Source organism: Salvia hispanica, unplaced genomic scaffold (assembly GCF_023119035.1).
Source record: "Salvia hispanica cultivar TCC Black 2014 unplaced genomic scaffold, UniMelb_Shisp_WGS_1.0 HiC_scaffold_1197, whole genome shotgun sequence".
In the NCBI taxonomy this organism is placed as follows: domain Eukaryota; kingdom Viridiplantae; phylum Streptophyta; class Magnoliopsida; order Lamiales; family Lamiaceae; genus Salvia; species Salvia hispanica.
Window position 1 is genome coordinate 1 of NW_025951468.1, and position 26,366 is coordinate 26,366.

At 36.6% G+C, this 26,366-nt stretch overlaps 1 protein-coding gene and 2 long non-coding RNA genes across 3 annotated transcripts; all 3 read right to left on the reverse strand.

The window, feature by feature from the left end:
• Positions 1-1,023: 1,023 nt before the first annotated feature.
• Positions 1,024-1,887, reverse strand: LOC125198073. Its single transcript, XR_007172344.1, has 4 exons — positions 1,874-1,887; positions 1,730-1,780; positions 1,544-1,619; positions 1,024-1,112 (listed from the first exon to the last, which is right to left on the reverse strand). It is a non-coding gene; the product is annotated as an uncharacterized LOC125198073 (long non-coding RNA).
• Positions 1,888-3,142: 1,255 nt separating this feature from the next.
• LOC125198072 lies at positions 3,143-4,006 on the reverse strand. The gene is made up of 4 exons (XR_007172343.1): positions 3,993-4,006; positions 3,849-3,899; positions 3,663-3,738; positions 3,143-3,231 (listed from the first exon to the last, which is right to left on the reverse strand). It is a non-coding gene; the product is annotated as an uncharacterized LOC125198072 (long non-coding RNA).
• An 885-nt stretch (positions 4,007-4,891) lies between these two features.
• Positions 4,892-5,584, reverse strand: LOC125198074 (lectin-like). Its single transcript, XM_048096523.1, has one exon. The coding sequence runs from the start codon at positions 5,582-5,584 to the stop codon at positions 4,892-4,894; it is 693 nt and encodes a 230-aa protein (XP_047952480.1).
• Positions 5,585-26,366: the final 20,782 nt, after the last annotated feature.

Below are 26,366 nucleotides of genomic sequence, written 5' to 3' on the forward strand. Positions count from 1 at the left end.
AGAATTCTAGGATTGTGTTAGTAACGGCGATTTAATATTCGTTTTGTTCATTACTTCGCTTCTATTCTAAGTGTTGGATAATGCTTCATGTTTGACTGACACATTAAATGATAATTTATTAACTTGCAACATAATCGTGAGAGGAGGTTTGCTTGTTAGAATAGCTTAGTTGACACTACAGTTAGTTCCCCTTAAAACAGTTGAGACGAAGACAGTCGAAGAAAAAGTGGATGGAGCAGCCTTGTGGAACTAGGATAGAGATATAGCGCGGTTTTTTAAGAAAGAAGGGGAGAGATCAGAAATGTCTGTCTCATCAAATTTATGGCATAGTAAGAACAAAAACGAGTGCCCGTATCCACTAGTTGAAACTTTTTGCCAACAATGAAATATTGATAATTTTGTTGAAATTAAAGGTTTTTAAGTAGGAATTTTTCATAAAGTCTGTAAATAGTACTACTATTTATGAGTTGTAATTTTGATAGGATGATAGTTTAGGTGGATTGAGGGTGTGTTGTGAAGATAGATGGTTTCTATTCATAGGAATAAAGAAATATATAACCAAAAAAACCCTTAGTGAGTAGTAACTTGCTGCAGAACAGGGTTTTCGAGCCGGGAAAAGGTGCAAGCGTAGCATGTTGGAAATCAGTTAGGGGGTATTTACTTTGAATATTAGGATGAATAGATAAATTAATCTAAGCTAATTCACCATTTACTTTGATGGACTGATTAATTATGAGCTTGCTTGACCATCTTATCCAATAAATACTCAATCCTATGTTTCATCAATCTATCTTCTCACTGGGCAGTTAATGGCTTGTTGAATATCCATTGCTACACCTTAGTACCACTTGAACCTTTTCCCATCTCGCAAAACTAATTCTGCAATAAGAGAGCTTTCGTAGGAAAATACAAACAACTTGGAGTGTGTATGAAGTATACACCAATTATCCAAGTTGAGCCAAAGAACATGAGTGTTACCATATGAGCACTGTATATGAGCTAAAGAGTACCATGCGAAAGTAACTATGTGAGGGGACATCAATGGAAGTATAGTGTTGTTGCTTGAACCATGAAACAATTGTTTGCAGAGAGCGGTAAGCACAACCCCAGCCCTGCCATGTTAATTACTATTGCTAATTAAAATGAATATATTAATTAAGCAGAATAATAATCCGAGATGACTCAACGAATCCATTTGAAAGTGACCAAAATCATATAGAGGCCATAGTTTCACCTTCAACGGGTTAGTCGTTTGGAGCACTTATAGTTAAAGAACATAGTTGCCTTACAATGAACTGTAGATAGAGCATATATTAAATAATTCCATTTTATAGGTAAAAGGAAACATAATTAACAGTCACTAACAACCTCATTTGCCCCAATTTCAATAGTTCAAGAATCTGCACAAACCATAGATTTGAAATAAGGGCTAAATTGTTCCCTGTTCAATATTTTATGGTGTCTAAATAATCCTTATTAATGAATACCCCATTCAAACAGCAATAATAAGCAAAAAATAGTAACAAGCGTGAAGATGTGTTACCGAATCATCAAATCCATCTTGAAGGTAATGATAATATTCATAGGAACCCTGGATAAAGAGACATGGCCACCAGATACTGCAAGTTCATTGTGATTAGGGCACGTCAGCACCAAGAAGGCAGAGCAAATTATAATCAAGCGATGGAAAGAAACGCAACGAGCAAATGTAAGGTTCCTAAAATTTTACCTCCACTGCTTGGAATACCATGATGAACATCTTTTAGCAAAGAGGAGCCCACTATAACAATGATATTGATGTTAAACAAACTTCGGTAGAAAGAAAGAAAAGTCTCACCAAGTACTTAAAGTTATATGATGAAATTATGTATACCCTTTGGATTTGATGAAATTATGTATACCATGATGAAATTATGTCTCACCAAGTAACGACGATTTAATATTCGTTTTGTTCATTACTTCGCTTCTATTCTAAGTGTTGGATAATGCTTCATGTTTGACTGACACATTAAATGATAATTTATTAACTTGCAACATAATCGTGAGAGGAGGTTTGCTTGTTAGAATAGCTTAGTTGACGCTACAGTTAGTTCCCCTTAAAACAGTTGAGACGAAGACAGTCGAAGAAAAAGTGGATGGAGCAGCCTTGTGGAACTAGGATAGAGATATAGCGCGGTTTTTTAAGAAAGAAGGGCAGAGATCAGAAATGTCTGTCTCATCAAATTTATGGCATAGTAAGAACAAAAAAGAGTGCTCGTATCCACTAGTTGATACTTTTTGCCAACAATGAAATATTGATAATTTTGTTGAAATTAAAGGTTTTTAAGTAGGAATTTTTCATAAAGTCTGTAAATAGTACTACTATTTATGAGTTGTAATTTTGATAGGATGATAGTTTAGGTGGATTGAGGGTGTGTTGTGAAGATGATGGAGTATATAGTTTGATGATGAGTGTTGTGACAAATTAAAGGGTAGGAGGAAATATAAGATGTGGATTAGTGAAAATGGAGTTAGGAATAGAAATGTGAAAAGAGAGCTAGAAACACACAGTAGTACACATATAATAGATTGATATATATAGGAAACACATAGTAGTATGGTTTCATACAATCCTGCTCTTTTCCTCTATGAAACGTTTGTAGATGGTTTCTATTCATAGGAATAAAGAAATATATAACCAAAAAAACCCTTAGTGAGTAGTAACTTGCTGCAGAACAGGGTTTTCGAGCCGGGAAAAGGTGCAAGCGTAGCATGTTGGAAATCAGTTAGGGGGTATTTACTTTGAATATTAGGATGAATAGATAAATTAATCTAAGCTAATTCACCATTTACTTTGATGGACTGATTAATTATGAGCTTGCTTGACCATCTTATCCAATAAATACTCAATCCTATGTTTCATCAATCTATCTTCTCACTGGGCAGTTAATGGCTTGTTGAATATCCATTGCTACACCTTAGTACCACTTGAACCTTTTCCCATCTCGCAAAACTAATTCTGCAATAAGAGAGCTTTCGTAGGAAAATACAAACAACTTGGAGTGTGTATGAAGTATACACCAATTATCCAAGTTGAGCCAAAGAACATGAGTGTTACCATATGAGCACTGTATATGAGCTAAAGAGTACCATGCGAAAGTAACTATGTGAGGGGACATCAATGGAAGTATAGTGTTGTTGCTTGAACCATGAAACAATTGTTTGCAGAGAGCGGTAAGCACAACCCCAGCCCTGCCATGTTAATTACTATTGCTAATTAAAATGAATATATTAATTAAGCAGAATAATAATCCGAGATGACTCAACGAATCCATTTGAAAGTGACCAAAATCATATAGAGGCCATAGTTTCACCTTCAACGGGTTAGTCGTTTGGAGCACTTATAGTTAAAGAACATAGTTGCCTTACAATGAACTGTAGATAGAGCATATATTAAATAATTCCATTTTATAGGTAAAAGGAAACATAATTAACAGTCACTAACAACCTCATTTGCCCCAATTTCAATAGTTCAAGAATCTGCACAAACCATAGATTTGAAATAAGGGCTAAATTGTTCCCTGTTCAATATTTTATGGTGTCTAAATAATCCTTATTAATGAATACCCCATTCAAACAGCAATAATAAGCAAAAAATAGTAACAAGCGTGAAGATGTGTTACCGAATCATCAAATCCATCTTGAAGGTAATGATAATATTCATAGGAACCCTGGATAAAGAGACATGGCCACCAGATACTGCAAGTTCATTGTGATTAGGGCACGTCAGCACCAAGAAGGCAGAGCAAATTATAATCAAGCGATGGAAAGAAACGCAACGAGCAAATGTAAGGTTCCTAAAATTTTACCTCCACTGCTTGGAATACCATGATGAACATCTTTTAGCAAAGAGGAGCCCACTATAACAATGATATTGATGTTAAACAAACTTCGGTAGAAAGAAAGAAAAGTCTCACCAAGTACTTAAAGTTATATGATGAAATTATGTATACCCTTTGGATTTGATGAAATTATGTATACCATGATGAAATTATGTCTCACCAAGTAACGACGATTTAATATTCGTTTTGTTCATTACTTCGCTTCTATTCTAAGTGTTGGATAATGCTTCATGTTTGACTGACACATTAAATGATAATTTATTAACTTGCAACATAATCGTGAGAGGAGGTTTGCTTGTTAGAATAGCTTAGTTGACGCTACAGTTAGTTCCCCTTAAAACAGTTGAGACGAAGACAGTCGAAGAAAAAGTGGATGGAGCAGCCTTGTGGAACTAGGATAGAGATATAGCGCGGATTTTTAAGAAAGAAGGGGAGAGATCAGAAATGTCTGTCTCATCAAATTTATGGCATAGTAAGAACAAAAAAGAGTGCTCGTATCCACTAGTTGATACTTTTTGCCAACAATGAAATATTGATAATTTTGTTGAAATTAAAGGTTTTTAAGTAGGAATTTTTCATAAAGTCTGTAAATAGTACTACTATTTATGAGTTGTAATTTTGATAGGATGATAGTTTAGGTGGATTGAGGGTGTGTTGTGAAGATGATGGAGTATATAGTTTGATGATGAGTGTTGTGACAAATTAAAGGGTAGGAGGAAATATAAGATGTGGATTAGTGAAAATGGAGTTAGGAATAGAAATGTGAAAAGAGAGCTAGAAACACACAGTAGTACACATATAATAGATTGATATATATAGGAAACACATAGTAGTACATAATAGATTGATATATTATAGATTGATATATATAGGAAACACACACACACACGTACAGAAATTAAAATGATACATGCTCGATCACTAGTCCTTATTTTGATGGCACACAGCATAGCACAACACAACACAAAACAACACAACACTGGAAGTGGACATTGAGCAAGATGGAGAATCTAGGCGGTAGAGGTGAAAGACCAGGAATTAACGTCGTGAAGAGCGACATAATCACCGGTGGAGGAGGCGAGGCCGACTACAACTGAGGGAGGAAGTAGGTGGCTCAAGTCATGCTCACAGCTGACCGGATAAGTCTCATTGTCGTCAGTGGCGGAGACGCTGATAACATGGGTGGATGAGTCGTAGGAGATGCTAAGAGTCAAGTCCTTTCCGATAAACGAGGCGGGAACCTGGACGGACTCCACCGGTTCCTCCCTTGACTGGATATAGATCCCGAGGGTTATGTAACCCGGGTTCCTAGGGTAGATGTCGAATCCGGCAGCAAAGACGTGTGAGGTTTTTCCCCACTTCTCGAAGATTCCGAGGTTGCCTCCGTGAGGCTCCTTGGGGTAGGCATGGCCGTGGGGGACTATGAAGAAGACAAGCCCGTCCGCGTGGTATGAGCTATTCGTACCTGGTGTGATGTTGAATTTTATTGTGGTGTCGAACTCGGCTGCATGACTGAATGCAACCGGTTTCGAGTACACCACTCTCCCGCTGCTATTCTGCAGCGGAATATCGTGATCGTCAGTTTTCGTCAAGCGGAGGACTGCTGTCTCCTTCGGGAAGTGGGCGTCGCCGTGGAATATTATATCCTTTTTGCCTTGCGTTTCATAGAAGTCTAGGTCGAACTTGGTGGATTTCGGCGCCATCACTCCTATTTATTTTTCTTTTGCTTTTGCTTTTGCTTTTGATGCACCATGCAACCCTTCATCTCTTCTATTTATAACATCACAGCTAGCTAATTAAAACATCATTTATTTAATTTTATTCCACTCAATTGGTTGTTAGAATAAATTTAAGTTCTAGAGTTGTTACATGTAAAACTTTGTAATACTATCTAGCTACTACGTAATCCATCATACTATTTTATTTGTCATATCATTACTTATTATCATCAAGCTAGGTTAAGTACAATTCTCTCTCCACTCTTTGTGCGTACGATCGCCTTGAGTAATTAACAAATATTCTTTGACGTTCCACTGAACTGTGAAAATATGTTACAAATACGAACCATATGCATGAAATCGATGTTGATCTTGGATTCCACAACGCCAGGGTTCGAAGGAATACAACTATTCGACGAGTGATCAGCCATGAACGACTTGGATAAGTAGATCAGTAGTGCAAGACATTGAAGAACGTCATTACTCTCTAGGTTTTGTGTCTTAGGTATCAAGATCTTAGTTATGTTTTATCTTAAATATCAAAAAGTTTACTGTACTCTTACTTGTTTCTTGTTGGCCACAAGATGGATAATACACCTTCATAACTACCAAGAAGTTGGTATTGGTTAGTTTAATTTTATTTTCGTAATTTATTATATTAAGGCATTGAGCTAGCATAATTTCATATAGGTTGTTTTTTGAGATTTTTACAATTCTCCACAAACTATTTTTTATTTTAAGGATTAAAAAAAATGTAATTATAATGTTGATAAGGAGGCAATAATTTGATACTATTTGTTTATTGTTTATACACAATTATAAGAATATGTCGGTTGCAAGTTCTTATCAGTACATGTGAGATATCATATTTAATTTGTAGGAAACTAAATGGATTAAATTACATAACTGAGATAATCATACAATTAGAGATATTACATCATTATATTAAAAGGTTTAGACGTCACCATGCCTCGTCACAATTCATGATGTTGCATTTATCATCATCTCATCTTTTTTTTATCTTAGTCAAACCAAAGATAAACATTATCCTCTCTTTTATATCATAATCATCGAAAAATAATTAATTCCAAGAAAAAAAAAAAAAGCAAATCCCTAGACCCTAGTTTGAGTCATATGGTGTGTATCGATGAATGATAGAATTTAGAAGTGTGGTTGGATCATAAGGATCGATCATTAATTCAAAATAATACTCTAGGTAATATTGTCCTCGCTTTGTTTTATCAAGAACTCTCATCAAAGAGAGTTACATCAACTTAACAATGACTATTAAAGGGTTTATTTTAGTTTGATTCTGGAAAAAGGCTAGCCTAGTAAATATAAATATGAATTTCAACATTTAATACTTCTGCAATAAATTAACCATAATGTATAAAATTTATGATGCATAAGATCAGGAAAAGTGCAAGACATTGAAGAACTTCTTCAATCTTCATGGCAAGACAATTACGGAATCTAGGGTTCATATCTTGTGTCCTTGGTTATGTTTTATTCTGTAATTTGATTAAATTAGAGTGGCGAGCGTGATTATATCCGTTTTAATTTTCAAATTTTTTACTATTCTTTCCGGGATCATAAAAAGATAGTCGAACTAAATACGGTCATTATGTAGGTGAATTTCTTGCTTAGTTTACTTTTATTTTCGTAATTTAATATATTAAGGCATTGAGCTAGCATAATTTCATATAGGTTATTTTTTTTAGTTTTTCACTATATATTCTTCCCTCGAATATTGTAAAAACGGAGTCCTACCAAATTAATACTCCCTCCGTCCCACTTAAAATGAAACATTTGGGAATCGGCACGAGATTTTATGCAGAGTTGTTTTGTGAGTTAATGAAGAGAGAGTAAAGTAAGAGAGATGAAAAAGTAGAGATAAAGTTATTTCCATTTTAGGAAACGTTTCACTTTTAATGGGACAACCAAAAAAGGAAAACGTTTCATTTTTAATGGGACAGAAGGAGTACTACAAGTCATTAGGTAACTTTAAATACTTGCTTAGTTTATGAATTAAGAGACTCTAGAAGAACTGATATTAGCTAGAAAGTAAACTAAAAATTGTTAGACAAAATATTAAAAATCTCCACAAACTATTTTTTATTTTAAGGATTAAAAAAAATGTTCACATTATAATGTTGATAAGGAGGCAATAATTTGATACTATTTGTTTATTGTTTATACACAATTATAAGAATATGTCGGTTGCAAGTTCTTATCAGTACATGTGAGATATCATTTTTAATTTGTAGGAAACTAAATATTTAAATTACATAACTGAGATAATCATACAATTAGAGATATTACGTCATTATATTAAAAAGTTTAGACGTCACCACGCCTCGTCACAATTCATGATGTTGCATTTATCATCATCGCATTTTTTATCTTAGTCAAACCAAAGATAAACACTAGTATTATCCTTTCTTTTATACCATAATCATCGAAAAATAATCAATCAGGTTGTTAGAAAAAAAATATAGAATATAACTATGTGCGATTGAATTGATTTTTTTTTTCTGCAATTTGTTAGCACAACAACCTTGAATACAAATCAAGGTAAGATCAAGGTGAAGGAAAAGAAGCATGATATTTCTCATGCTAACAAAGAACAGAGTGTGCAATGTCATCAATGAGTTCACATGCCATTTTATACTGCATTGCATTAAGTTTTCAGTTACTCTAGTTTGGCATTTAGCTTGTTTGTTTGGTAGCTTAGCTAGGGTTTAGGATGAGCTTCTAGTCTCTTCCAAATCATAGTATATATAGAGATGTAAAAAACTCATTTTAAGCATTCTGAAATATCATCAGTCAAGCACTATATTCCGAGCTCTCATATTCTCCTGTTACATTAAATTTTGTAGCTTTTATGAGTTTATTGGCTACTTCTATCACAATTATCCAAATTTTTAAGATATTGAATCAATCAATATAAATATTATTGTTCGAGGCCGGTTGTAAACAGTTGAAATATGGAATGTGAGCCATCTGTTGACATTTGGAAACATTTAATTATCATTTTGCAACTTTGCTGATAGGATTAACTAGCACTTGATCTTTGATGAGCATCGTCTCTTTGCTCGTCCAAGAAAAATACTGAAACTTGCACCGAGAAAGAGAGCAAAATCCTAGTTTGAGTGATATAGTGTGTATCGATGAAAAATATAATCAAGAAGTGTGATTGGATCATGAGGCTTGGATATTACAGATATAATGTAATTTGCTGTAAGCAATTTACAGTTTAATTCAACATACTATGAATTAGAAAACTCTGTTAATTACACCGTACTAGTAGATAGTTAAGACGTTACAATGCCTCGACACAATGATGTTAGCATTTATTTTAAGTAGACTATACCAGATACTAATATGATAGTATTAATATATTTTATTTAATATCTTTGTCAAACGGATTGGTTGAACTATCAAGGTCCCCTACCACATGGTTGTTAGATTGGGTGAAGTGTTCGCCATGTATGTCGAGGTCCTATTGCATTTATTCTTCATTTTCTGTATCTATGACCACTAAAAAGTACTCCCTTCGTCCCTAGAAATTTGTCACATATTTCCATTTTCGTTCGTCTCATAGAATTTGTCACATTTCATTTTTACCATTTTTTATAGTGGACCCTACAGTTCACTGAAAGTAGGACCCATATTAATTCCACTAACTTTTTCCACCATTTTTCTTTGCATCTCTTAAAACCCATGCCTTTCCCTATTGTTAGACGGGGTGAGCTTATTCAAAACTCTCTTCAACGTGAAGATATAAAAACCACGAGATCTACCGTTCTACCAATTCCTCTGCCACAAAGGAGTACTTCATGTTATTTAACATTGCCCTATATATATGGTATCTAGTGTCTTACTACGAGTATATTAAAGACTAAAACTTAATTTATGTTTTCTATCATTGAGTATTTAATTGATTTTCACGTGGTTGTTAAAATAAAATATCTATTTAAACTTGGTTGTTACAAGTTGAAAAAGACTCCAATTTTATTTGTCATCCTATCTGATCTTATAAATTGTCATTTTTCATAATTTCCTACGGGCTATTGTACATCTGTCCACACAAGACTTTTATTAGACCACTGATATGAACATAACTCACCAAAGTAAAGGATTTTCTTAATTCAAAATGGAAGAATAATAACTTCATATAGGCGACAAGAATTTTGAAACTGATACGCTCGGATTTTACACTATTTAGGGCCCTTAATTGGTCTGTTTTTAGTGTCTAAACCGCGATTCATGTCTGTATTTCTTATATTTGATCTATTTTGGTATTTTGACATATTTTGTGAGAATTGTGCATATTTGAGCCAAAAAGATAGAAAAAAGTCGAAGATAGAATTCTGGAGCGTTCAAGACGCCCATCGGCCCGCTGCGTGTGTCGCAGCGACCGCTCGCCCACAGCGACCGCTATGCTTGAAGCGGTCCGCTCCGGATTGTCCTGAAAAGTCTGAAGACGCCTAGCGACCGCTGGGACATGTGCAGCGACCGCTCGAGAGAATCTCGTAGCCACTGGACTAATTTGCAGCGACCGCTACCCAAATCCGCAGAGACTTCGGACAATCCACAACGACCGCTGGCCAAGGCGCAGCGGTCCGCTGTGAAAAGGCGGCGCAAGAATTTAATCAGATTTTCTCCAGATTGTACCAAGCTTAGCCAATCTTTTCCTTTCCTCCATAGGATTCGACTTACTCCCTATATATACCCCCTTAAACCTCTTCATTGAGAGACGCCTTTTACACTCTTTGCTTCATAATTCTAGAGCGAAAAATACTTGAGAGTTCATCACTGTGCAAGAGGTTGAAGACGAAGTCAAGTGAAGATCAAGGCTACATGATTCTACCTTTGGGTTTTATCACTCTAGTTCTTATGTTTACATTGTTTTCCCTTCAAACTATGTCTTCAGATTATTCTATCATGTGTAACTAAATTCATAGGATTTTAGGGATGTTTTAGTAACATTCTTTTGGTTTATACGAATTACATTTCCTATTTAATATCCGTTTTGTTTATACTTCGTTTCTTCCTTAACTTGTTCAGTAATACTGCATGTTTGAGTGACACATTCGATGCTGATTTGTATAACTTGCTACATAATCGTGAGAGGAGGTTGGCGAGTTAGATCCAATTAATAGACACTACAATTAGATTCCTTTAAAATGTCACTGTTAATTAAGAGTGAGGACTTTTCAAGGGTCTTAGGAGCTTCTAGGAGTTACGAATCTAGGATTGACAGCGCTAGTGTTAGTAATCTACGCTTGTACCGCATGGGCAGAACTTATGTGACTCGTCCCATCGAAGTATAGACTGTGCTAGGATATTGTAGAAGGAATTTGTGTAACCATAGTTGTGAACGCACATCCCTGGAATTCTCTTATCTCATTTATTCGATTTTTTGTCTGTGCTGCATTCATCCGTTTTCTGTTTTCAATTTAATTGTTTTCACAAAATTCTCTGGTTCTCCAAATAGTAAAAGAAGCTTAGTAGAAGATAGCCAATTGGTGATCTTATTCCCCGTGTTCGACAACCCGGTACTGACCTTTAGCTATATTAGATCTACCATGTATACTTGCAGATATTTTTAGTGCTAATAAAAAGTGCATCAAAAACGCATATAACTTTCTCGATTTAAATTATTTTACAACATATATCAAATTAAAGATAATTTCATAAGAATTCTAACAACTCACTTACATATGTTTCGATGTCAAAATTTGTAAAAAAATTTGAAAATTTTCAATTTTTTCGTACGACAACAAATGTCAACATAGTATATAAAATATGTCAATATAATACATGTAGAATGTCATTCTTAAAACAATGTATTGACATAAGTAATGTGTTGGCATTCTCAAAGCATTGTGTTGATATTTTCAAAATACTATATTGATATTTTCACCCGAAAACCAAATTTGATAATTTCTTATTTTTATCTTTTTCAATTTAATTAATAAAACGAAAATTACACTATATTAAATATTCTATAGAAACTCAATGAATGACTGGTAATTAGGTGAGTCAATTAAAGTCTTTAAAAACTATAAAGCGTCTTGAGAAGCTTAAATAAATACAAGCAGCCCCACAAATAAAGAAACCATGTGCCTTTGCTTAATTTTTCCTAACAAAGCCCCAATATTCTTCCAAATGTCACTGATAAATATTTTCATTCCACATTTATAGTGGTTGCTGCCTTATCTAAAAATGCACCTGTCTTCACTAAATTACAATTTCAAAATGGTTAGAGAATTAAATCTCCACAAACAATTTTTTTAAGGATTAAAAAATGTTCACATTAATGTTGATAAAGAGGGAATAATTTATACGCAATTACAAGAATGTCGGTTGAAAGTTCTTACCAGTACATGGGAGATATCATTTTTAATTTGTAGGAAACTAAATATTAAATTACATAACTGAAAAGCTGTACAATTAGAGATAAACTATGCTAATATGTGTATTACGTCATTATATTAAAAGGTTTAGACGTCACCATGCCACGTCACAATACATGATGTTGCATTTATTATCAGCTCTCTTCTTTTTATCTTCGTCAAACCATAGATAAACAGTAGTATTATCTTTTCTTCTATATCATAATCATCGAAAGATAATTAATAAGGTTGTTAGAATTTGTTTAAGAATATAACCATGTGCGATTGAATTGAGTATTCTTCCAGCAATTCTCAAAATTTTAGAGATATTGAATAGATCCATATAAATATTATTGTTCAAGGGTTGTAAACAGTTGAAATATGGAATGTGAGCCATCCGTTAACATTTATATTAGAAACATTTAATTAGTCGAACCAAATTAATACATCCTTATGAATTTCTTGCTTAGTTTATAATTGTGAACTGAGAAAAGATTCACTACAAGAAAAAAATCTCTAAGGATGCTTTTTTGCTTAATTAAGAATGCTTTTTTTTATCACTAAATACAACACCGACGCTTTAAAAAGTGTCCTTATCGGAAGCGTGCCAAATCCAATTAAGGACGCTTTTAGCTAGCGTCGGTAAGTTAATTTTTGGGCCGCTTTTAACACGTGTCTCCAATATATTTGGGACGATTTTACTTGTAGTTAGAGACACTTGTAAATAGTGTGCACTAAAAAAACAGGAATTACTGGTAGATTTTTGACAGAATGTATACCTCATTTTTACTGACGAAAAAAAAGCTCAAGTTTTATTTTCTAATTTATAAATTTATTGATCAACAAGTAAGAAAACATTCACTGATACAATATTCGATTAGGTGAAACACTATTCATCCCCGAAATTAATAAATTACAACTTCAAAAATTGTAAATCGAGAGTGGAAGGACATTAGGAGCTTCTTTGATTGGTAAAATCTCCATCTTCTCTCTCCAATACTTCCAATTATTATTGAGCAAAGCTTGTGCATAGATATGAAAATAAGATATCCATATATCAAAACAACTCCTACTTAGTTATATTACATTATAACATTAACCAAAAAAGAGTACCTCACTGTCTTCATCTTCAGTAAACTAGAAAAAAGGAAAAGATGAGAGGTCATACCTTGAGCATGTCATATCTAGGAATGCAATTTGGAGTGAAGCATTATCTTGTTGAATGGCCTGGTAAATCAAAGAATCACCATATATAGAGTAAAATTCAAAGACAAATATTTTTAATAATGAAGATACAAACAGAAAACAAGACAGGTGTTCACAAAATCAAGAAGACAAATCACATGGGAGTTGGGAAGTTAGAAAAGTCTTTATCACAGTCGGGTAAAGTTACCAGTATATCCTATTAGAACATAAGGAAAATATTGGATTAAGTTTAAGGATGATTAGAAGAGCCACAACTACAAATATCTTAAGATTACAATTATAAGCAGAAACCCATACACCAATACAATACCCAAATCTAATAGCCAAGAAACAATTAAATAGTTTATAACCTCTACCCATATAACTATATTTATGGCCCCAACCCAACCCTGACTAAAATAACGAACTTTTAATTTTCAATGCCATTGTGATACTTTCATTATGAATAATGTATCATGTCTCATGCATCAAGATGGCAGAAACAGTTTAGCAAACCTTGGCTTTTGGACCCAATCTAGGCATAAGGACAGCTGTAGTGTTGTTCTCCTTGATAAAACTGATGGTGGAGTTGACGGTGTAATGAATGAGGATTCGATGGCTTATTCTGCATAAACAAGAAGTATTATCCTATATAAATCAGTTCATTTGAAGATTCACATGAAGGTAGAATTCTTAATTCTATAACGTAAGTTTTTATTAAAACGGAATTACCAGATTAACTTCTTCTCGAATAAGGCCACATAGTGCTATGGACTTGTCCATTTTCACCAACCACCAAGATGCATAACATCATAATGGAAGATGTGGTTGAATCCTGAATGAGTGTTCTAGTGTCGGGGATGATAAAATCAATAATAAGTAAGTAACTTTTATAACTAAGCCTAAACATTAGGTTCTTATATGTAACATGGTACTACATTTTTCATTTACAATAAGAAAGTAGTATACCTAGTGCCCGTTCGGTTTGCCTGATTAGCCCAAGACTATCTCATGATGCCTCTAATCTACTGTTCGGTTGCCGAGACACAAATAATCTCGGTCCGACTATATAATCGCACTACATACCCTGCGATTATTTCCATCTCACGCCTCTCTCTTCTCTGTCTCACTTCCCCTCCCATCCTTTTCTCCACTTCCACCCTCTCCGTCTCTCTTCATGATTTACCGAAGTGTTGGAGAGATTTGTTGATGCAGGTTTCTTGGATTGATGATATCGATTTTTTGTTAAATTTAGATTAGTGATCAATTTGGGGAGAATTTTGTTCATGAATGCAAAATTTGGAGTGGAGCAGATTCGAAGAGTTAATAAATCAGCGGATTTGGTGAATTCATGAACAAAAATTGGGAATGAGGAGGAGATGGGTTGGGTGGGGGCGTTGGTGTTTTTTTATTAGATTACATACAAAATTATATTTTAAAATTGTTTGAATGTTGAATAAAATGATATAAATATTGTACCTCCTATTTTTCATAAGAAAAAAATCACTAATCCATTGTAATTATATTTTAAATATTGTTGATGTTATCGATTTTTATTAAAGAGTTTTGTTAATATTTAATTGGATTAAATAAGTAATCAGCTATTACTTAATTAGTTAATCAATTAATTAAAATTGATTTATAGGTATAACAAAGAAACTCAAAATTATATTTGTCTTGTTATTAATATTATCAACCAAACACTTCACTATAATTTATCTTATACATGATCTCATCAACCAAACAACAAAATAAGATTTAATACTAATTTAATCCAAGACAAAGCCCATCTCTACTTATCCCATATTGTATCTCATACTCCCTCCGTCCGCGAGTAAAAGTCTCATTTAACCATCTCATCCCTTAACTATTCATTCAATTTAATTTTTTATTTTTATTTCCAACAAATTCAATTAATAAAAACACTCTTTATTAAATAAAAGAAAATTACAATTTAAAATCCTAAAAAAATAAAAAAAAAGACATAATTTAAAATACTAGAAAATAAAAATTGCACACTTAAATTCAAAATCTCAAAACTCAAATCATTAAAAAAATGGAGGCAAAGAAGGTCCCTCGTCCCATCTATATCATCAAAAGAAGGATTACAAAAGACTCTCCCAAAAGTGGATCAAAGAAAACCAACAAAACCAGCATCTCAACAATAAAAGGAACTAAAAAAAAAACCATCAAAATCTAAAATTAGGCATGCCTAATCTATCCAATCTGCATAAAGCCTTAACTCTCGCAGGTGCTGAATCCCTTTTGAAGATGTCCATGTCCGATAAGTCCCTTCCAAGTTTCGCCAAGAAGTCAGCCGCCATATTCCCCTCTCTCGGGATGTAAGGCACCCTCCATTTTATCCCTCTTAGTTCTGCCTGAATTCAAGCAGAAGAAGGAGTTCTCTAGTGACGATCATCTAATGGTATTTATAGAAGTGATTGGAGGCTTAAAAAATTTGAAAAAAATTAAACTTTTGAAAAAAAAAATGGCTATAAACGGCTAGTATAATTTTTGGAATTTTTAAAAAATTTTATTTTATTTTTTGAATTTTTTCTGAATTTTAAAAAAAATAAAAAAAAACAATTTTAACGGATATAAACGATGCCCACTCGCGGGCCGGCGAGTGGGCATCACGGACGAATGGGAGAGCGCCACGTCGCCATGGCGCGTGGCGAGACAGCTTGCGAACTTTCTCTTCCGCGCGAGACGCGCGACAGGCTGGAGACGAGCTAGGGACGAGATGGCTTCCCGCATCGCCGTCTCGATGCCGTCTCGTCTATCGCATCGAGACGCGATGCGGATACCCTAAAACTCTATTTCGTTTCTGCATTCTTTAAAAAAAATAAACAAAAAATGTGGAAAGCAAACGTATATCAGTTTCATATTATCTGATCATGCTGAGTGTAAATCAATTGAAAAAAGAAGAAGAACAAGTTAGACGGAACTAGAGGAAATGCTAACCGCTGACAGAAAACCAGGGGAAAATGCGATGTCGTGAGACTTATATGTTTTAATTAGAAGGAACTCAGAGCTGCATAAACTCTAAAATCTCCTGCAATGGGCATCTTCCTATAAGAATTATTGCAACCAAATATTCACACACACACAAACCAATTACCTTACAAATGCATCTTATTCGTGGAAACTACAAGAGGCCGTAAATGGTTGTAAAAACTCTGAATTGAACGAATTTCCGTTTGCAATGGAAAATCAAAGAACAAGAAGAAGGCGTGAAGAGTTGCGAAATTGAACCAATTTCTCTATACAATTGAAATCGAAGAACAGAAACTCAGAATTGAACCAATTTCAGTCCACAATTGAGATCGAAGAACAAGAAGACGACGTGAAGAGTTGTGAAATCGAACCAATTTTTATCTACAATTGAAATTGAAGAACATAAACTTTGAACTAAACCAATTTTGGTCTGAAACATTATCTTTCGATTATTGCATCCCAAACAAATTAAAATGGTCCAAAAACGGTCCCTTTTTAACGCCGCCGTCACAAAACTAACGGTCAAACATAATTAACTCATTTTTGACCTAATTAATATAATAAATCCAAATGAATTAGAATTTTTAATATTCCTTAAATAATTAACCCAAAAGAACGTGTCTTCTTCATCATTACACCAAGAACACTCAACAATCCAAATCACTCTTTCTTCTTCCTCATTGCACCAAGAACACTTAACAATCCAAATCATTTGTTATTCTTGTGAGCTAAACTCAAATATACAAAAAGTCAACATTGTCACGCTAAGAGTTAGAGCCAACTAAGTGTCATCTATCAATTTTCTAGAAGCATGAAGTAAGAAGACAATTTCATTTTGTGTTGTAATAGTCACCGTAAGTTTCTTGAAAAGAGGAACAAAACCTCATCTTTTGTTTTGCTTTAAGTCGGTCAAGGTGAGGGAACCGACATAGTGAGTCTATAAATATGTATTGCCTATAGACATTTTAGTATGTATGAGAAAAGAGATTAAGCTTTCAATATATATAAATTAAGTCCTCCACTACTTTTGTGAATTCTCTCTCCTCGTATTGTAATCTATTAGCAATTCCATCTCCTTTTATTTCAACAAAGTGGCATCAGAGCCGATGGCGAGCACCAGCGTGGCGTCAGTGGGGCATCTTCCGCTGCCCCGTCTTACCAAGACGAACTACGACAATTGGAGCATTCAAATGAGAGCACTTCTTGGCGCGCAAGATGTGTGGGAGTTAGTCGTGACCGGTTACGAAGAACCGAGTCAAGATGAAATCGAAGCCATGTCTGCAGCTCAGACAAGGGCATGGAAGGAGAAGCGTATGAAAGACAAGACCGCTCTATATCTCATGTTTCAAGCTGTAGATGAGTCCGGCTTTGAAAAAATTGCCGGTGCCATGATAGGTCCTTGACCTATTGAGCCTGAGCACCACGATTTGAACGAACAAATATTGGAAAAGATAAACCCTAGTTGAGGTGCTAGGGGGCGATTTCAGCCAGAACCGAGAATGAGAACAAGTAATTAACTTTATTTCTCAATGAATGAAAATACGATAGAATTCTATTATATAGAATTCTAAACCCTAACACAATCTTGCTAATCAAGAAAGATAATTAAAATAAAAGACTACAAAAAGATATGGAAAATAACTAAAGATAACTAACTAAAATAAAGGATACTCTTTATCAAATAAATTCATGAAAGATATATTGGAGATGATCTTCGGCAATATCTGCTGAATCAAGGACCCTATCAACTCCCCCACTGTTGAAAACCACCTTGCCCTCAAGGTGGAAGGCAAAATAAGAACGGCCGTAGTGATTTTCTCTCCTGAAATTGATAGCAAGTGAAGGCAAACAAAATCAAGCATCCGATACAATGCAAATACCCCATTAAAGAACACCACAACCACCAAATCAGGTCCTCTGTGATAATAACATGCTGTTAACTTTGCCTGCGTTTGCATAGAAAAGTAATTTTTGTGGAATAACCGGTCATTCTCATCAAGCTCGTCTCCATTAGAACCAACATCATTCTTTTTCTTCAAATTAACATCAGTAATTTCTCTTCCAATAACTTCAATGTCGGACAGCCCATAGTTCAAGGCTCGGCTGGAAAATGGATCGTCCGGTGGTATGGTGCGAGCATCGCCGTATAGATTAAGGAGGACCGTTGCATCACCCCAAACTCCTGTAAAATCTCCCGGGTCAAAAATGAGCACTCCTTGCTGCACATCAAACCGAAGAATTTCACACCCCCATCGTGTTGAAGCAGTAGAGAGAGTCGGCGACACCTGCCATTTTACATCAGTATCAGAATTCCTCCAGAATGATCCTAGTTCTCGGCATGGTCGAGACAAGGATACTTCGTGGCCCGAACTGGACTTGCGCGCATATCCGGTGGAGGACTCGGCTGACTTGTGGCTGTTGCGCGTGTTTGGAGCAGCGGCAGAGGCTGAAGTTATTTGCAACAGTGGCTGCGTGTTCGTGACAGGAGTGTTGATCCATGACAGCAGCGAGTCCACGGCAGGAGCAGTAGCAACATGGCTAGAGCTGATCAGTGAGAGTTCCCGATCACTATTAAGGAAATTCTGTATTGGAAAAGACTCAATAGCCAAGGGAACTTCACCAAGTTTTGCACGATCAATCAAAAGAGGAGCACCATTATGAAACTCATCATCAATGAAATTTTCCTCATTATCATCCATTCCAAAGGTAGAATGGGCAATGAACCCTCCAACCTTAGTTTCAATAGCGACGAGCGCATCAACCACTTTAACGTCATTCACTGTCTCCTCCAAATTCTCAAATGGGATGACGTTGCACGGAGGCTCCTCAAGTGTAGAGAGTGTGCCTGTATCATTAGCAATAACAACCTCTTCACTATCGAGGGCGACTAATTGCCTTTCATCGGCCGTCTCTGTTAAATCTGGAGAAAAATGGTAATAGACTGCCACCAAGAAATCCAACCACGACCCATCAACATTATTTTTTTGATAATCACGAAACCAATCTAACGCCGGTTGCTCAATAATTTTTTCAACCACGGCCAAGCGAACTGATTCGTCAGTTACAAAATAATTAAAATAGTCTTGAATACCGAAAATCCAACCTAGAGGGTCATCTCCGTTGAAGAGAGGTGCCGCGCTTTGAATACGGGGAACAAATTCTCCAGTAGTGTGTGACGGCGGAGGTCTCCACGTCCGATTCGACGAAGCTACCGTTGGCTGCAGGGGCTGGACTGGCGAGTTGCTGCTGTTGCAGGGAAGTGTGCGACGCTGACGGCTCTCATCGGGTGGCCGAGTATGCCACGTTGAAAGCTGAGGCGAGCACACGTCGAGGCTGTCCGGGGGCTCCTCGGTCAACGATCGCTGCTCGAACCTTGTTGGCATGATATTTGTGGTTGGAGCGTTGATTAATTGGCGTAATTCCACAAGCAACTCACTAATATGTTGAAGAGTGTGGTGTTGTGATGCACCAAGAAAAGACATGGTAATTCTAGAATAGATTGGCGTCGGAGAGGGAGAGAGTAGTCTCGACGTTTGTTTATGGTGTTCAAGCAACAAAAGCTAAGGTTTCAATAGTTGACGTGAATTTGAGAGAAATTGATTATGGTGGGAGAAGAGTAAATCAGTGGAAGCACCAGTTGATAGGTCCTTGACCTATCGAGCCTGAGCACCACGATTTGAACGAACAAATATTGGAAAAGATAAACCCTAGTTGAGGTGCTAGGGGGCAATTTCAGCCAGAACCGAGAATGAGAACAAGTAATTAACTTTATTTCTCAATCAATGAAAATACGATAGAATTCTATTATATAGAATTCTAAACCCTAACACAATCTTGCTAATCAAGAAAGATAATTAAAATAAAAGACTACAAAAAGATATGGAAAATAACTAAAGATAACTAACTAAAATAAAAGATACTCTTTATCAAATAAATTCATGAAAGATATATTGGAGATGATCTTCGGCAATATCTGCTGAATCGAGGACCCTATCATGCCATGACATCCAAAGAGGCATGGGAGACATTGCAGAAAGTGTTCAAAGGCGCTGACCGAGTCAAACAAGTACGACTCCAAACCTTGCGAGGTGAATTGGAGGCCATGAAGATGAAAGAGACAGAAGGAGTTTCTGATTATATCACTCGTGTCCAAACGGTGGTAAATCAACTCAAACGCAACGGTGAAAACCTAACCGATGCCAGGGTCGTAGAAAAGATTCTACATCATTAACAGAGGATTTTGAGAACGTGGTGTGTGCAATTGAAGAATCTAAAAATCTAGAGGAGAAGACCATTAATGATTTAGCTGGATCCCTGGAGGCACACGAACAACGAAAGAAAAAGAAGAAACAAGAATCACTTGATGAGGCCTTGCAAGCCAAGGCGACAATCAATGAAGAAAAATCCATGTATGTGCAGCACGATCATCAAGTAAGAGGAAACTTTGGAGGTCGCAATACTGGTTATGAAAAAGGCTATGAAAAAGAGAACCACCACGATGAAAGACAACAACCAAATTAAGCTCAAAATTGGCGTGGTGGAGGAAGAGGTCGTGGTGGCAGAGGTGGCCGAGGTCGTGGGAGAGGCGGCCGTTCATACCGTCCCAACGTTGATTATTACAATTGCAGCAAACATGGACACTATGCAAGAGATTGTAGATCTCCGAGACAAGAAGAAGAGAACATGAATCTCGTGGCTGAAGAGGAGGAAAAAGAAGATGGCGTTCTCATGATGGCATACGATGACACCATTGCTGATATTGATGCAGACACGGTGTGGTATCTTGACACCGGTGACAGCAATCACATGCGTGGGCGCAAACATCTTTTCACGGAGATGGAAGAAATTAAAGATGGGCATGTATCATTTGGTGATGCCTCAAAAATTGAAGTAAAAGGCCGAGGTAAAATCAGTTTCTTGCATAATGGTGAAGAAAGTACTCTTGAAAATGTTTATTATGTGCCGAATATGAAAAGCAATATTCTGAGCATGGGACAATTAATGGAGAAGGGCTACTCGGTATTCATGAAAGATCAAATGATGCAATTGAAAGACAATAGAGGCTACTTAATTGCATGTGTCGAAATGGCCAAGAATCGAATGTACAAACTCAATTTGCGAAATGTTGAAGAGAAATGTTTGAAAATAGACATGACGAACCAAGCCTCATTATGGCACTTACGGCTCGGGCACTTGAACCAAGATGGCATTAGAAAACTTGCAAAAAATGGTATGGTCCATGGGATACCTGATATAAATTACTTGAGATCATTCTGTGAAGGATGTGTCCTCGGCAAACAAGCAAGAAGTTCGTTTCCTAAGAAGGCGGAATATCATGCGAAGAATATTCTCGAGTTGATACATACATACATATGTGGTCCAATCACACCCTAGTCGTTTGGAGGAAAGAGGTATTTCATCACTTTTATCGACGACTACAGAAGGAAAACATGGGTGTACTTTCTTAAAGAGAAATCTGAAGCACTCGAAACTTTCAAGAAGTACAAGATGATGGTTGAAAAGAGAACGGGCTACAATATTAAGGCGTTGCGGTCAGATAGAGGTGGTGAATACATGTCAATCGCCTTCACCAAATTCTGTCAAGAACAAGGAATAAAAAGATATCTAACAGCGCCCTACTCGTCTCAACAAAATGGTGTAGCAAAAAGGAAGAATTGAACCATTCTCGACATGGTTCGGTCAATGTTGAAAACCAAAAACATGCCAAAAGAATTTTGGGCGGAAGCAGTGCAATGTGCTGTGCATGTACAAAATCGATGTCCTCATGCAAGGCTGATGGATCTAACACCTCAGGAAGCATGGAGCGGGATAAAACCGACAGTGTCACATCTCAAGATATTCGGTAGTGTAGCCTATGCACATGTACTGAATCAAAGAAGGACCAAGTTAGATGATAAAAGCAAAAGTTATGTTTTTATCGGGTATGATGAGAAGACGAAGGGCTTCAGACTATTTGATCCAAATGAGAAGAAGGTAATTATAAGAAGAGATGTGCATATAAATGAATAAAGTGTCTGGGTTTGGAACAACAAAAAAATGGTAGTACCTAAAGAAACAGAGCCATCAACCTCTACACCAATGATCAGACGGACGAATCACAACAACAGAAGATGAAGAAGAGCCAAGGCAACCAAGAATGAGAAATTTGCAAGATCTTTATGATACAACAGCTGAAGTACATCTAATATGTCTGCTAGCAGATTCTGAGGATACTATTTTTGAAGAAGCTGTGAGAAATAAAAATGGCGAGCTGCAATGGATGAAGAAATTGTTGCTATTGAAAGGAATGACACTTGGGAAATGGTAGAATTGCCGGAGAATCATCAACCGATAGGAGTTAAGTGGGTATACAAAAAGAAGATGAATGTTGAAGGAAAGATTGAAAGATACAAGGCAAGACTCGTTGCAAAAGGGTATCGACAAAAGGCCGGGATCGATTATGATGAAATATTTGCCCTAGTTGCGAGAATGGAGACAATACGACTTCTAATATCACTTGCAGCTCAATACAAGTGGTCAATATATCAAATGGACGTGAAATCAGCATTTCTAAACGGAGTGCTTGAAAAAGAAGTATATGTGGATCAACCACCTGTTAGAGTTTGTATAATAGAAATCATGTTTCGAGTGATTGAATACTGTAAAACTATTATTTTATTTTCCAATGAATAAAACAGATTATTTTTGTCATAATGTTGTTACGTTTTACATTTAATGGATGTTCATGCATGTTTAAATGTATAAGTTAACTTAACAAAGTCTAAGTCTTAATTTTAGTAGACCGGTTGTGGGCGGCGTCCACTTTAAGGTAACACGGCCAGTCCTAAACAAAGAAAAAGATGAATTTCACAACCTAGTTGGAATTAGACTATCCACCGAGAAAGGTTGCAATGTCAGTCCGCATATTTCTAAGCCTTACTGAAATAAGATGATATTGGTGTGGTATAGCACTGAACGGATCTAACAACAAGACTTGCCCTTAGGCTATCTACTGAAAGGCGAGGTCTTGATAAATATTTGTTTCTTAATCAATGTAGGTTAGCATTGAGCATACGGTATTGATTATGCATTACTTTGACTTATCAAATGGTGCGGGTTTTTCGTAACCCAATAAACCTGATATATTTTGGGTAGTGGTGATTAATATCTAGCGGTGCTAGGATTGCTACTATATTGAATCGTGCGCGAGGAGAGTCTCGTTTGATAATGTCCTCAAGAGGAGCGCGAAACAAGGTTTTATTATTCGGAACATAGCTAGTTGGAGTTTGATTACTCTATGAATAATAAATAAGCGTTTCATGCTAAGTCCACTCTTGGAATTAATAAGAAGTTAATTAATTAAGTCCATAGCAGACATTAATTAATTAATGGACATTTTTATCTTAAGCGCGGGAAATGAAAGTTAAAACGGAAACCCGGATTACTTATAATTTCGGATTTGGATGGGGAGAGTTCAATATTACTTCTGTAGTGGCTGCTCGTAATATTCCAATTAAGCTTATATTAAATTGTGGGTTCAATTTAATTAGTAAAAAGTAAATTGGATGAGCTCATATCCAAAACCTTCCATAGATCCCTGTCTGGGCCCAAAAGGAACTTAATATAAATAGGAGAATAAAGGAGACATAAATCATAAGTTTTAATACTAAAATTTTCGTCCACCCCATATAGAGTGGAGCTCGAAATTTTGTCCTATTCCAAAAAGGATTTCTTCTGTCTTCTTTATTTAAGTCCTAGTATTCTGGTGAGATCAGCCCACACTGATATCGGAGTACAGTTCGGGAACCAGAGAGAAGATTTGTGGTCTAGTATTCAAAGCGTCACGTGGAGAAGCTGCTAGCCATCTTCAATTCTTTGGAGAATTAATTAGGTATTATTTCTACTCTGTAGAAAAGCATGTTTTATGTTTCAATATTCTTAAAGCATGATTAATTCAAGTTATGAGCATGATACATGTGAGAATTACGCGAATAGATTTTGTCTAAATAATCTGCTAAATAGATCTGATTATTATGTGATTTATTTGTTGCTTTATATGTTGATGATCTTATATTCATGGGGAATAATGAGACAATGATAAAAGAATTCAAAGAGGTCATGGCTCGAGAATTCGAGATGACAGACTTGGGATTGATGAAGTACTTTCTTGGGCTGCAAGTTAGACAAGATAAAACGGGAATATTTGTATCCCAAGAAGCATATGCGAAAAGTATCCTGAAGAAAAATAAAATGGATGATTGCAACCCCGTATCAACACCAATGGAGCTCGGAGCAAAACTTTCTAAGTTTGAGGGAGGAGAACAAGTAGATGCCAACAAATATCGAAGCTTAGTTGGAAGCTTGAGATATCTGACATGTACAAGACCTGACATTTTATATAGTGTCGGCGTAGTGAGTCGATTCATGGAAGAACCAAAGTACTCGCATTGGAAGGAAATCAAGAGAATTCTGCGATACATCAAAGGAACAGAGACACACGGATTGTTTTATTCAGAGTCAATTGAGTACAAATTAATGGGCTACTCTGATAGTGATTGGTACGGAGATGTAGATGACCGGAAAAGCACTTCAGGGTATGTATTCTATCTAGGAGATACAACTTTTACTTGGGCCTCCAAGAAGCAACCAATTGTGACGTTGTCAACATGTGAGACAGAGTATGTAGCAGCATCATGGTGTGTTGGACATGCACCTTGTCCTCAAGGTGGAAACTTCGAAACAAAGTGAGATGAAAGCTCTCCTCCTGGATCAAATATGCACGGTCGATGTTGGTCATAGATAAGACTTTGTATCCGAAAACTGAACCATGATTCAATTTTGGCTGTGAACAAAATATGGGATCTTGAGCACTTGGAGTGAACATTTGTTGCTCTAATATGACCATTCGATTGACTGTGAACTAAAATCATAATGAAATCCCCATGGCAAGAAACATACTTGTCAAGTAAAGTCTCCAAATCAACTTTTATCTCCACTTTCGGATGTGTTGGAACGAAAAGATCACCAATCTTGTCATCATATGCCTTGACGAGCACTTGCAGTAACTCATTTTCATTCGTGGCAATCTCTTCACTCTTGACGTTCTCTTCAACGGACTCGTTGTTTGGAATATTAAGAGTAGCGCCATCATTGGGAACACCGGTAATGTCATTGGGATGATCATCACCCAATACTATTACGGGAGTGATATTGGTTTTCTCTTCGGATAGATTTTTGTCACTAGTGTTCTCCTCAAACCACGCGTTCAAACGGGTAAGCAATGCAGCTTGCTCCAACCTATAGACACGTAATTTCTCATTGTAATCGTTGATGGCGGCTTGTTGGACAGGCGAGAGCGATCGAACCTTGAGGGCGGGATTATTGGGGAGACCACGCTGCTGGGACGATTGAATAAACTTCTTGGGCTGTTGAGGCGGGTGCAGCGAACAGTCAGAGACCGGCAGCGGGCGTGGGGGCTGATATTCCGGCAGTGGAAGTGGATGATAACCATCATCGAAATTCCGTGGCTGCCCATATGAATCTGGGTCTGCATATGGTGGACATGGGGGCTGGTAGTAAAGCAGCATTATGATTTCGGCATTGGGATTTCGCTGCTGCTGCTGCTGCTCGTAGGCGTGCAGACGCCGCTGTGTGGGCCGGCCGGTTGGTGGCGAGCGTTGGCGTGGCGGTGGCGGCCAGCCGGGAGGCTGTTCGTGCCAGGAGGAGTGATCGTGCTGCCATGTGCGACGCGGTGTGTACTGTTCCTGCTGCCATTGCTGATAAACAACGTTTCGACGCCGGCGATTGATTTCTTCCCAACGTGATTCCAACTTGTCGAATCGGGCCATGATGCAATCGAAACCCTGGGTTAGGGAATCGAGCGGCTGCTGTTCTGTCACAGGTAACGGCTCCAGTGAGGCGTCATCACGAGGCGGAAGTCGCCGCTGACTGATGTGTTCCTTCCGTCCGATGCCGGGATTGCGTCGCGAGGGACCAATACACACATCCAGGGTTGGTGGAATTCCCTACGCTGATTTTCTTTGATTCCTTGACATTAGTGGTGGATGAAATAAGAAGGATTGATCGGTGGGTTTTTTGATGAAAAAGGTGTCTCTTTTTTTTTTATATTTTTTGTACTTTGTAGGTTTTCGGTGGAAGAAGATGGAGGGTGAGCACAAAATGAA